General features: G+C 42.5%; 1 protein-coding gene across 2 annotated transcripts in view; it reads right to left on the reverse strand.

Annotated features, from left to right (window-relative positions):
- The window catches only part of OCLN (occludin), a 47,020-nt gene that overhangs the window by 7,681 nt on the left and 24,801 nt on the right, over positions 1-14,538 (reverse strand). For both annotated transcript variants that reach the window (XM_080679285.1, XM_080679284.1), the window contains exons 5-6: positions 8,912-9,057; positions 1,133-1,348 (exon numbers count right to left, since the gene is read on the reverse strand). In XM_080679285.1, the coding sequence (XP_080535411.1) occupies positions 1,133-1,348; positions 8,912-9,057 (362 nt within the window). The remainder of the gene's footprint in view (positions 1-1,132; positions 1,349-8,911; positions 9,058-14,538) is intronic.

The raw sequence follows: 14,538 nt of genomic DNA on the forward strand, positions 1-14,538 counted from the left end.
TAGATCTACGTCAGCCTAATACCTTCATTTTGCAGAGAGGATAAATTAAAGGATTTGCTCAAAAGAGAAACAAGAATTCAGAATTTCTAAAAGTTTTTATTTAAATCTTCTATGATATAAGTTAAGCAAATATTTCACATAGCTGAGCTAGGCCAAAAACTCGTTTGTTTTTTTCCAAATATATTTTATTGATTTTTTACAGAGAGGAAGGGGGAGGGATAGAGAGTTAGAAACATCGATGAGAGAGAAACATTGATCAGCTGCTCCTACACACACTCCCTACTGGGTATGTGCCCGCAACCAAGGCACATGCCCTTGACCGGAATCGAACATGGGACCCCTTGAGTCCGCAGGCTGACGCTCTATCCACTGAGCCAAACCGGTTAGGGCTAGGCCAAAAACTCTTAAGGAGAGAGGGGAAACAAGGTCTGAGAAACACTAGTGTGTAGGGAATTTCAAACCATACACACGCCATGCATCCTTAACACCTTGAGAAGCAATGTTTTCATTCATCACCATTCACACCACAAATGCTTCTGATTTGTGTCCCATTCCTCATAATAGTTGGGTATAAAAGGGCTATATCAAACACGAGAATAGCTGGTGCTGATGAACTGTAACAAAACCACTGACACACACACAAAGGAACTTAACCTCAATCTTGGCCAGAATACTAAATTGTTAACAACTGTTTACAGAACTGTTTTCCAAAATCCTTTGGATAAACTTTTAAAAGAATCTCTGGTGTCATCGTGGAAGCTTAAAAGTAAATGCCAAAGCAGAGCCACAGCGCCAGTCTGGGAAATTTATAATCAGTAAAATGAAGTTCCTTTATACTTGTATTTTATTTATTCAAAGGCCTTTCTTGAGTAATGATTGGCAAAAGTAAGAGCCCTGGTGAAGTTTATCAGCCATGCGTGGGGGCCACGTAAGATATGAATACAGCCAAACATATTCCCTCCATTGTCCATCTTTATTACCAACGAGTACTAAGAAAAAAACATGTAAGACCAGTCTCCAGTCCTGGTTGGCAAAGAACGGAATTATGCCTTCCACCCCAGTTCAGGATGCAACAGCTCCCAAACGCTACTATCAAATGTGCAGGGGGTTCCAGAAAAGAGGTGATGCGTACCTGATCCAGTCCTCCTCCAGCTCATCGCAGGACTCGCCGCCCGTCGTGTAGTCTGTCTCATAGTGGTCTTGCTCTGGCCTCTTGGACTTTCCCCCCCTTCTCTTTGCGGGAGCCCTTTTTGACGGTGTCTCAAGGTTACCATCGCTGCTGTAATGAGGCTGCCTGAAGTCATCCACAGGGGAAGTCACTGGCAGCTCCTGCACCACTTCAGGCACCCTAATAAACAGGAATGGTTTCTCAGTGGTCACTGGGTACACTACAAGCCTTTGCCAGTGCGCTGTCAGCACAAAGAGCAGCAACAGTAACTATTAGGAGATCTGCATGCAGGTGCATTCACTCAAGCGGTTCATTTGTTCAACACTGAGAGGACCCCCTGGTGTCCTGCGTTCAATGTAGCACCAGCTCAGATCCTCTAATACATACGAGAAGCTTTAAGGTTCCTATGTAAGAGGAGCCCATTTATAAACCTTTTAAGTAAAATGGATCTAAGCTTTCATTTAATTTAGGCTGGTCTGGAAGACATGTTTACCTGACCTGAGCTGGGGATATACTCCACGAAAGGCTGTCAGGAAAATAATGGCCATGATTCTTTTCTACAGGTTCTTTGAGTTCCGTGGCATTGTTGTGTAGAGAAGAGGGATGCACATGCATATCTACCTTTGGAAGCTGACTCACAGAGACAGACCTTTGTAATATTAATCTTAGACTCCTTTATATCAATTTCCTTTTCAAGACATCTCAAAAAAAAAACCCTAAAAATTAAAAAAAAAAAAAACTGAAAAGCTTTATACAGTAATAGATGAAAAGGCTCATTAAGACTTCTTTTGTAAAATTGCTTTGTTAATCCTGAAGCCACACGGAATGAATGAAACGGAGGGGTTACCATTACACTTATTTTTCTTTTTTAAATATATTTATTGATTTTAGAGAGAAAGGGAGAGATAGAGACATCAATGATGAGAGAAAATCATTGATTGGCTGCCTCCTGCACGCCCCCTACTGGGGATCAAGCCCATAACCCAGGCATGTGCCCTTGACTGGAATCAAACCTGGGACCCTTCAGTCCACAGGCTGACACTCTATCCACTGAGCCAAATCGGCTAGGGCTACACTTATTTTTCTAATGCAATTGTTCAGTATCGAATCAGATTTTTCATCGCACATAATGTTTCAGCCACAAGCTTAAAACTGAAGCCTAACATGGAATAAAATACCAAGAGCTATGGCAACTGTATCCCACTTCTGAGTAACAGAAACGCAAAGCTTCCCTTTCACCTGTAGCCAAGCTGGAGAAGGGCAAGAGAAAGGAAAGGAAGGCAAGGAAAGCACCTGAGACTTCCCAACATCAGCCTTGCTATTCAAATCAACCACTAAAGGTGTTTGAAGATTTTCATTTCTTATTTCTTTCAACTTACCATAACAGTAATCTTGAGTGTTATCTATAAAGTTTACTCTCTTTTCTAGGTGATCCAGAACTGCCTGACTCTGTTGTCAAAGTCTAAAAGTGTGTGTTTGTAGTTGGGGGTGGTGGTAGTATTTATTTATTCTTTCCAAATTTATTCAGGTTAACATGGCTTTATGTGCTAAGTTAATGCTACTTCTAAAGGGAGGGAAAATGTGACTTTCTCCATGAGTTAATAATTAAACAAGTTCCTAGACACATTGCCAAAATTGCCGGGCGCTATGCATGCTTCTTGCTTTGAGGTGACAAACAAAACCTTCAGCATTCATTGGCTTTGAGAGGCTGAGCGCCAGAAGGGAAGGAAACGAAAGGGCAAGAGAAATTAGAAAAAAGAAAACATTAAAGCAGGCTTCCCCCTAATTTTTTATTAGTTATTGATATTATAAATCTTTACCTTGGAAGTTTTCCAACTCTCCTCTTCCCACACCCTTCGAAATACTAAACAGTAACATACTTAATATAGCATAAAAGCTAAGAACAAACTGCTTAGCAGTAAAAGAATATATAAATTTAAGAACTAGGGAATATGTGTACTCTCAATAATATTCTAACCTACTTTTACATGCAAGTCCTATTAGATCAAGATCTACATAACCCAGAACAAGTAACCAGCAGCATACTTTCCTCAGTATCCAACTCAGTCTCCCAGGTCTGGAAGTGCCCCTTTTGTAGCTTTTGGGTTGTTCCTTTTTATTCACTTGTTTTATTCTCTCACACACACCCTCACATGCCTTTGCTGCTGTTACCTTGCCATGACTCTCAGTGTAGTTATTGTGCACTTTCTTCCGCCCCTGTTAGTCTGCCACCTCCATGAGAGCATGGACTTGGTATTCCCAGGGCAGCTGGCCCAGTACTGTGTACCTGGCAGGTGTTCAAGGTAATTACTCAGTTAAAAGCAGTCACATGAATCGTGTTTTCTGATGACACCCAGTATCAATGGGGGAGAAACAATGCATAATTAATACCCGTATCCTGACTGTCAGAATGATATCCATTATTTTTCTGGTGTCCCCCAAAAAATGTGCACACACTTTTTTCTGATAGGTAAACTTATGTTTTATACTTCTCAGATTTAACTCATTGGAATGAATAATTATTCAAAGTGTATATACATTTTTTGGGGACACCCTATATATGGTGTTTAGAACTGTCACCATTATTGGGGGGTGGCGGGGAGTAACTAAGCCTTGCTAATCAAAGAACTTCATCTTCCTGACCTTGGGGATGACAATGATCCAAAAGGCCAATCAGAATATATTTTTTTAAAATATATTCTATTGATTTTTTACAGAGAGGAAGGGAGAGTGATAAGAGAGTTATAAACATCAATGAGAGAGAAACATCGATCAGCTGCCTCCCGCACACTCCCTACTGGGTATGTGCCTGCAACCAAGACACATGCCTTTGACTGGAATCGAACCTGGGACCCTTGAGTCCACAGGCCGACGCTCTAGCCACTAACCCAAACTGGTTAGGGCCAATCAGAATCTTTCCAATAGACTGATATGCAAGCTTTGGGGTGAAAAATTCCTTTTTTAAAATACGTTTTTATTGATTTTAGAGAGAGAGGAAGGGGGAGAGAAAGAGAGAAGAGGAGGGAGGCAGAGAGAAAAGCATTGATTGGTTGCCTCCCACAAGTACCCGGAATAGGGATCAATCCTAAAACTTGGGCATGTGCCCTAACTGGGAATGGAACAAGCAACCTTTCAGTGCATAGTACAATGCTCAATCAACTGAGTCACACCTGCCAAGGAGGAATTTTCTGATGGGAACGTGGATAACCCATCCTGTTCCAAGGGAAGCTGTACTAAGAATAAAGACAACGTAGCAACAAGAGCCCTGATATCTTCTGGGTCCCTGGATATGCCATGCCTGACACAGACCCATCCCTGGGCCAGTGAATTCCTTCGACTTGCATAAAAGTCCTAACAGATTACTCCATCAGCCTATTTGCTACCACCAACAACAGGCTGTCTTATTTGTCGCCCTAGGGTGTCATCCTGCCTTGAAAGTTCTCTGTAGTGTCAACACTCAACTTCCTTGATTTATTAGGGTTAATTCACCCTGGGCGTGGACAGTATACTAGGGAGTGTACCTAACAGGGCTCTCCCAAATTCACTTAGGGAGGGTAAAGACGCAACCACCTTCTGCTGTCACCTAATCCAGGATTAATTCTAACTACCTTGAAATTCTAACGTATAGGACATTAAGATGAAGAGGAGCCAGACACGAGAGAATGTTTATGATTCCATTAAATAAATACTCCAATAACACACTAAACTAATAGATGGTGACAGGCATCAAAATGGGGGGGGGCCTACAGAAGGACATCAGAGGACCTTTTGGGGTGCTAGAGATGTCTCTCTTGGTGCGGTGGTGGTGACTTCAGTGTTCACATCTGTGAAAATTCATCAGGCTGTATACTCAAGATTAGTGCTCTTTACTGAATGTACCTTATGCTTTTGGGGGAAGAAAATCTTAGTGTTGAGGAACCATGGACCTCAGACACAATTCCTTCTCTGTCTACCACAATAGCAAGGAGGAGAGGTGCTCATGGGTTCTTAGCACCTCAGGAAGCATGTGGAAAAACAGACTGTTACTTAATGTGCATCTCTACCTCCACAGCCAATGCACTCTGAATCCGCCACAGCACTCAGTACTCTGCCACAGTCAACACTCGACAATTTCTATTACTCCCCAGAGGCGGCCAGTTCCTTCCATCACTACCGCACACATCAGGTGCTGCGCTGTGGGATTCGCTGTCACATTCGTATCCCTTAGCACCATTCCCATCCTCCCCTTCTGGGTTCTTAATCATCTCATTTGCATTGCCAACACCTTCAAAAAAGTTTTAGGGTGTAGGTTGGGAGTATAAACTGGTACAACCATTATGGAATACAGTTTGACATCTATCAAAATGAAATACGCAATTTCCTTTAGTCCAGCAATTCTACTTTTTTTTTTTTAAATATATTTTATTGATATTTCACAGAGAGGAAGGGAGAGGGATAGAGAGCTAGAAACATCGATGAGAGAGAAACATCGATCAGCTGCCTCCTGCACACCTCCCACGGGGGATGTGCCCGCAACCAAGGTACATGCCCTTGACCGGAATCGAACCTGGGACCTTTCAGTCCACAGGCCGACGCTCCATCCACTGAGCCAAACTGGTTTCGGCCAGCAATTCTACTTTTAACATTTTTCCTCCAGATACATTCACATATGTGCAAAGTGATAAATGTGCAAGTTTATTCCCTGCAGCAGTTTGTAATCTCAAAATATTGGGGGGAAACTGTGCATCAATATGGGAATAACAAAAGAAGTTACTGCTGGAATATTATGCAGTTATGAAATAGATCAGTAAACTCTTTGTATACCAATATGAACACTCTCCAAGATACAATGCTAACAAGGCATTTAATATGCTAGTATTTTTTAAAGAAAAAACACACCAATATTCATATTTGGCCAGCATATTTTATTTAAAAATAACCTCTGGAAGGATATAAAAGAAACTGGTAATACCAGCTGCCTCCAGGGAGAGGAACTAGAGATCTGTTTTGTCCCTTTTCAATTTTATTTATGAATGTATTGGCTTACTTAAGAATAAGTAAGATTTTTAAATTGTTCTAAATGAATTTGAAAATATTTTGGTTTTCATGAAAAGGGACAACATGTGGGAATGCTATGTAACCATGCAGGTCTTACAATAAATTTAGAAGCATAGCTGGTCACATGCATTATAGGTATTTATTTTGCATGTGTGAAAGTCCTATAAATCACAGCTTAAAACTTTCACAAGGATTGAATCCCTGCTATGTACCTTTGTCCTAATAGCTTCAAGTGCTTTGGTTTTTTTTTTTTTAAATCTAAAGAGAAGAACAGAGAAAACGCTCTTCCTCCCAATCATTCACAACTGGAATGAACAGCAAGGTTGATTCTGCAGACCAAAGCAACATAGATGGAGTGTAAGGCAGCTGCCCGTCTGTTTCCAAATTCCATTCCAATAATAAATCTATTGCCTTCAAACTGCTTCCATCATTAACGCAGCTGCTGGTGTCACCTTATGGGGCTCCAGGTGTTCACACTGTGCACTCACAGTGGGTCCCACTAAAGGAGGGTGCACGGTGGAAATGAAACTTTGGAGTCACAAAAAGTTTTCCAGCAGATACAGCTGTGACTAAGAACAATCAAACGAACTAAAGGGAAGGTTTCTCTTTTTTTTTGGTCTACAAAGGAATTTGGAATTCTAGAATTTAATATATATAGCAACACAACTTATCCTTAGGCAAAAATGACATCCAAGTCCTTAATAATACCTCCAATATCCATTTTTTTCACTAGTTCATTAGAATTAGGTTTTAGGATAAACTAAAACCACAATGGGGATACCATTTCAAAAACTATAACGGCATACCGACTCTAGGCCAGAAACTCAATTTGCGTTTTTTTACACTATATGTATAACAAAACCTAGAGGCTTCACCAGCAATATGGAGGCTCTAGCACAGCAAAGGAGATCTCAAAATTCCTGAATTCAAATGAAGCCTAATCCTATCCTATATAATAAAAGGGTAATATGCGAATTGACTCTAATGGCGGAATGACCAGAATGATCAGTCGCTATGACGTGCACTGACCACAAGGGGGCAGACGCTCAATGCAGGAGCTGCCTCCTGGTGGTCCATGCACTCCCACAGGGGGAGCTCTGCTCAGCCACAGGCAGGGCTGATGGCTGCAAGCGCAGCAGTGGAGGCAGCAGGAGCCTCTCCTGCCTCCTCTGCAGCACTAAGGATGTCTGACTGACAGCGGTCGCACATCCCCAGAGGGCTCCCGGGCTGCCAGAGGGATGTCTGACTGCCAGCCTAGGCCTGATCCCTCGGGACATCTCCCAAGGGGTCCTGGACTGCAAGAGGGCGCAGGCTGGGCTGAGCGACTTCCCCAACCCCCCAAGTGCACAAATTTCCCTGCACCGGGCCTCTAGTAGTTTAATAAAAATATATGTGGGCAGAGTTGATCAGTGAGCAATCTCCCTTTCTACTGAGTACAGAGTGAAGATAGGGAAAATATAAAATGAAGGCATTTTAACCAAGCTACTAAATTATTTAACATTATGAAGGTTGAGGCATGAAGAAATTATTCTTTTTATCTTAACTTGCCTGGGAACTTCAGCTTTTGAACTTTCCAGTCCTAAACCAGTACCTACATAATGCCTAGACCCGTGGTTGGCAAACTGCGGCTCGCAAGCCACATGCGGCTCTTTGGCCCCTTGAGTGTGGCTCTTCTACAAAATACCACGGCCTGGGCGAGTCTATTTTGAAGAAGTGGCGTTAAAAGAAGTTTAAGTTTAAAAAATTTGGCTCTCAAAAGAAATTTCAATCGTTGTACTGTTGATATTTGGCTCTGTTGACGAATGAGTTTGCCGACCACTGGCCTAGACATACATCAAACCTGCAGATAACCCTCTAACCACCCCTAAAGGACTCTGGACGTGACCAGGCTCCTGGTGCCCATCCTCCAGACAGCCTGACTTCTGACTGATAACTGTTTTGGACCAGCCTGAGGGCTAAGAATGCAGGACTGATTATTTTTAAGGATGTGACTTTAACTAGAAGTGTTTTTATTTATTGATTTTTAGAGAGAGTGAGGGAGAGAGAAACACTTATGCATTCATTGGTTGATACTTGTACCTGCCCTGATGGGGGCTCAAACCGTGGTGTATCTGGATCATGCTCTAACCAACTGACTTACCCGGCCAGGGCTACTTACTGTAAGAACTCTTAACTTTTCTTTCTTCTTTGGAACACTTCTAGGTTTTTGCCTAGATACGTTTCCAGCTTGCAAACTCTAAGACCCTTGAGTCAATTATTATCATTTATTTCTAGCCAAAGCTTCATGATTTTTTTTGGTATTTATTCAGCACTCTAAATGAAATCTAATAATTACAGGCAAAAGGAGAGACTGAGAAATGCACTTAGCTTTGCTGTCAATCAGTAATGCCCCCACCTAAACTCAAAACCAGAATTAGGACAGAGAACCATATTCCTAGCGTGAAAGAACCTAACCTACCTTTACCTATTCAATCATCAGGAGAAAAGCACTTTCAGCTCAGAAGAAGAGGACCCCACCGTACAGTCCCACCCTTCTTACCTTCCAAGTAACCCTAGGCATCCACCTACAATGCAAAGATCAGTCTCCAGCCTTTATGCAAACTGTTGGATTTTTTTTAAGGTAAATGGTACAAAACAGTAACAGATTTATAAAAGTGCAAGTATTTATGTTTTAGACTCATTCTATCAAAAGAAGCTGTTACTTACGGTGTTGATTTATAGGATGATTCTGGATACAAACGCTTGTCATTCACTTTACCATTGGAAGAGTAGGCCACGGGACTGTACACTCTGTCCACGTAGTCCGAAGGGGGAGGAGGCATGTCTTGTGAGCCTGCAGAAACATTTTTAACCTAAAGAAACAGCCCCAAAGAGACACAGGTATTAGTTAGCCTGTAATTTAAAGGGGGAAGAAAAAATACATATAAAATGATCTAGTATTTATTGGGCTCATTAAGTACAATTAACCTGTCATGATTGCCTTGTTATTGGCGCTGTCAAATCAGTATTTTTACAAACACATAAAGGTGCTATTGCTAGTTTAACAAGTCCAGAATGAATTACAAAGAAGAAGAAAAAAAACCCAATTACCCAATTCTCATCCTAGTGTGTTTAGGTGGAATAATTATCCCTGGTAATTGCTTCTCCCCCATATTAGGAAGACTAGTTTCATTTTATGTACGTCAGGTCTGTGTTAGGGTGAGAATTTTCATTTCTAACAAGTTCTAAGGACCACACTTGGAACACCTCTTAGCTAGGGCAAAGGACATTGGTTCTTCTTAACTCCTTCACCCTAAACATGGACCACTAAAACCACAGAAGAAATTAAGAAGCGTAAACTGATTTCTGCTATAATTCTTTATTGAGATTAGTGTATTCTCCCTCGACGTACATGCTCAATGGCACTATTATTAATAGCCTGTACAGTACAGTCCCATGTTACTGTCCATCTATGCTCTCCTGTAAGTGAAATTGTACTAAAAATGAATATATATTAGACATTATGCTTTGTTAACATGAAAGGTTTCCCACAGAACCTTTGGGAGAAAAATGTAAATATAATAAGCATAGACAATTAGATTCTCAACATTGTTAGAGTTCATGAAGCAGAGCCAACACACTTTATATTTCATCTAAAACTCTTAGCACATTACTTTGCAATTGATTAAAAGTAACTGCTAAATTTTGAGTTGTTTCAAAGTAAAGGAATAAAATAAAGCATGGAAAAAACATTAAAAATAACTCCATAGGCCCTGGCCGTAGCTCAGTTGGTTAGTTGTCCCGATAAGCCAAGACTGCAGGTTTCCATCCCTGGTCAATGCACATACAAGAATCAATCAATGAATGTATAAATAAGTGGAACAACAATTCAATGTGTTTTTCTCTTTCTCAAATCAATCCATAAATAAAATTTAAAAACTCCATAAACTATTTCTGAGAAAAAGAACAACTTTTCAAAATTAGGTAGGGTGGGACTACTTTAGCTTGGTGATAGCATCAGATTATCTGGGCTTACTCCAGATCTGCCAAATATAAATTCTAGAAAGCCTCAGTCTGCTCATCTGGAAGAAATGCAGAAGCTTCTTACTTCATAAAGTTGTTTTGACAATTCAGTGACATGACAAGGTATCACATTTAGCACAGTGCCTTTATGAACATAGTAAAAACTCGGAAGATGCTGGGTTTTGGAATTAAAGCCATTGGATCTAAACAAATAATTTTATAAGTATTTGAATGTGACAGCAGACTTTTCATTGGATTATTTTGCTATTATGCATCCTTGCAATCAGGCTCAGTAGCAGTACAGTGTATTTCCTTGCAACACACCCACTTGACATCTTGTTTCCCAGTGTATTTCCTTGCAACACACACACTTGACATCTTGTTTCCCGTTAAGCACAGCATTACAACATGACCTGTTCTTTTCCTATCATTGCAATATCACAGCCCGAAATATTTATTTACCCACCCCTCTAAGGCCATAGAGGTCTTTTTGATTGTTTGATAGTCCTGTGAGTCAGAAAAGAATGGAATCATTTCCTCCTGGAGTGGAGTTTGGCAGCAACTGGGAAACCGGTGGGTGGGTTGCCAAGGAGTGTGCTTAGATCCCACCACAGGGGGCGCGGGTGGGAACCATTCTTGGCTCCCCAGATGAATTCCTCAGGACTTGACAAAGGCCTATTCTTATTCTGGAGACTTCAGAGTTTAAAAAGACATCCTTTTCTTTAAAACCCATGTAACACTCCTCCAGGTTCTTTCCCCTTCACAACTTTATCAGAGGCTCAAAGCTTGGAGATTTCCTACTGACTCTGACAAACCAGAAACCAAAACTTGACAAAAGGTGCCTAGGTGTCCCTGTAGAGACTTCTTACTGCCTGGAATGGAATGTCCTTCCTCCTTTCTTTGCCAGCTAATCCTTAATGGGGCTTCAAGTCTTGGCTCACTACCAAGGAGTAGTAATGCCACTACCTCCTGGAGGCCTTCCACCTGTGTCCCTGCTGGGTGAGGCATCTATCTGTCTTCCCATCTCCTCAAGCACCTGTGCACACAAACCTCCCACCCACCACAGCACTTACGCACTGTGGGAACAATTGTTCACACAGCAGTATAATGGCTTGCTCCCATATCTCTAACTTCAGTAGGCAGTCGACTGTTCTAAAAGCCACCACTGTCTGCCTGCTTACAATGTGCCAGATACTGAACTCCTACATTATTTAGTAAGCACAACCTTAGAGGTAAATACTATGATTCCTTTTTCAGAAATGAGGAAGCTGTGGTTCAGAGAGCCAGACAACTTTCCCAAAGACCTATACCTAGTAAATGGTAATGTGGAATTTAAACACAGGGCTCACTGGAAAGCCTCTGCTACAATCCACTACCTCTCCCGGGGCAGTCTCCTACCTTCTCTTTGGGTCTCCCAGAGTTTGCTGCACAGAGGTTATCTCACTTACTGCTGCTCTACATTGTGTATATCCAAACATCGTATTAAATGAGCTGCTCTGCACTGACTTTATCTCTTAGCAGGACAGGACTAACTTGTCCACTGACTTCACCCTCCAGCAAGCAGGTCTTTGGTTACTTTAACCTTTTTTATATGTATGCACAAAAAATTCCCAGGTACTGGTTGTTTTGGCAGAGCATATACTAAAATTGGAATAATACAAACAAGATTCATTTATTAGCATGGTCTCTGCAAAGGGATGGCATGCACATCTGTGACAGGTTCACATTTTTAAAAATCCCCAGCCAAGCATGTCAAACACACAATGCAATATACAGGTGATGTATATAGAATTGTACGCTTGAAATCTATAAGATGTTATTAACCGATGTCCCCACAATAAATTCTTTATTTATTATTTTCATTGATTTGAGAGAGAGAGGGAGAGAGAGAAACATCAATTTGTTGTTCCACTTATTTATGCATTCACTGGTTGATTCTTGTATGTGCCCTGACCAGGGATCAATCCTGTAACCTTGGTGTATTGGGACGATGCTCTAAGCCAGTGATCGGCAAACTCATTAGACAACAGAGCCAAATATCAACAGTACAATGATTGAAATTTCTTTTGAGAGCCAAATTTTTTAAACTTAAACTTCTTCTAATGCCACTTCTTCAAAATAAACTCGCCTAGGCCGTGGTATTTTGTGGAAGAGCCACATTCAAGGGGCCAAAGAGCCACATGTGGCTCGAGAGCCGCAGTTTGCCGACCATGACTCTAAGCAACTGAGCCAGCCAGCCAGGGCTCACCCCAATAAATTTAATTTTTTAAAAATCCTGATACAGACTCATAGAAGAATAAAAAGCAGACCATGCCCTTAAAATGAGCTTAAGGGTATAGAGGCAGAGGTAAAATCCTATCTAATAAAACACTAATATGCAAATTGATCATACATCCGATACACCAACAAGCCACGCCCACCAGCCAATCAGGAGGGAATATGCAAATAAACCCAACCAAGATGGCTGCGGCCACAGAGAGCAGGAGGGAGGCTTGGGTTTCCCTGGCAATGGAGGAAGCCAAGCTTTCCGCCTGTCCTTGCCGGCCCAGGCCTCCACTCAATGCCACAAAGTTTCAATTATAGAAGATAAATAAATCCCAACAGAAATGGCGGCAGCCACGGAGCTGGAGAGAGCAGGAGGCTAGGGTTGCCTGCAGTGATGGAGGAAGCCAAGCTTCTGCAGCCCTGGCCTGCTTTGGCCTCCACTTAAGGCTACAAAGTTTCAATTATAGAAGATACATAAATCCCAACAGAAATGGCTGCCGTCATGGAGCGAGCAGAAGGCTTGGCTCCACTCCAGGCTACAAAGTTTCAATTGTAGAAGATAAATAAATCCCAGATCCCAGGGCCTCTGCTTGGGTCACCAGGGGGTGTGGCCAGCCTGCAAACCAACACAGGCCCCTCGCCCAGGTTGCCCCACACCCCAAGGGAACCCCCACCCTGATCCGGGACACCCTTCAGGGCAAACCAGCTGGTCCCCACCAGTGCAGCAGGCCTCTACCCTATCTAATAAAAGAGTAATATGCAGATTGACCATCACTCCAACACACAAGATGGTTGCCCCCATGTGGTCAAAGATCCTGCCCCCATGTGGACACAAGATGGCCACCACAAGATGGCCAGCATGGGAGGGCAGTTGGGAGGAACCAGGCCTGCAAGGGAGGGCAGTTGTGGGCGATCAGGCCAGCAGGGGAGGGCAGTTGGGAGGGATCAGGCCTTCAAGGGAGGACAGTTGGGGGTGATCAAGCCTGCAGGGGAGGGCAGTTAGGGGTGACCCGGCTGGCAGAGGAGGGAAGTTGAGGGTGACTGGGTCTGCAGGGAAGCAGTTGGGGGGACCCAGGCCTGCAGGGGAGAGCAGTTAGGGGTGACCAGGCCTGCAGGGGAAGACAGTTAGGGCCAAACAGGCTGGCAGGGGAGCAGTTAGGCATCAATCAGGCTGGCAGGGGAGTGGTTAGGGGGTGACCAGGCTGGCAGGCAGAAGTGGTTAGGGGCAATCAGGAAGGCAAGCAGGCGAGCAGTTGGGAGCCAGCAGTCCTGGGATCAGGCCTAAACGGGCAGTCGGCCATCCCTCAAGGGGTCCCAGATTGGAGAGGATGCAGGCTGGGCTGAGGGACACACACCCCCGTGCACGAATTTCGTGCACCGGACCTCTAGTATATTTATAAAATAAAGAGTAAGGTCATTTTTTTCCTTTTCATACTTTACTTTTTACCAAAAAAAAAAAAAAAAAAAAAAGCTAAAATATTACTTTTTCTCATAGTACCCATGCAAAATGAGTACAAACCTGCTGCTTTGAAAGGACAGGAGAAGGAAGGGGGAAGCCCCAGTGTGGATGACCAGGTATTAGTAATTTATATAGGGAGTCCTCAACCTGTGCGTCCTATTCGGACAAAAAGGATTTCTGAGCTTCACAGTTATTATTGATAGGATCCCTACCCAGCCAGCCCACAAGACTCAATGATGTTGTTAAAGTTGTTTTATAAAAAAAAACAACAACCCACACACAAACAAAACCCCACCATTTTAATAATTGTAATAAATAAAATCTGCTTAAAGTTTTAGAACCTGAGAAAAACTAGGCTTAATTTTAAGCATCAAATGGTGAACAGTTTTCCTCAAGTACCTTGGGACAACTCTGAGAAATTAGGGGCAGAAGTAAAAACACAAATTAAGAAAGACTTGGCTTCTACTAAGTACTGAGAGGAAAGAAAAGTTTGAGTGCCAATCATTCCAGAAACCAAATGCTGCAATTGTTGCTCTGAAGCACAGAGGAGCCTGGGAGGCTACCCAGTGCCCCTCCCTCCAGGGCCTTGCAGTGGGGAGGAGACCCA

This window comes from Plecotus auritus (assembly GCF_963455305.1).
Source record: "Plecotus auritus genome assembly, chromosome: 7".
NCBI lineage: Eukaryota > Metazoa > Chordata > Mammalia > Chiroptera > Vespertilionidae > Plecotus > Plecotus auritus.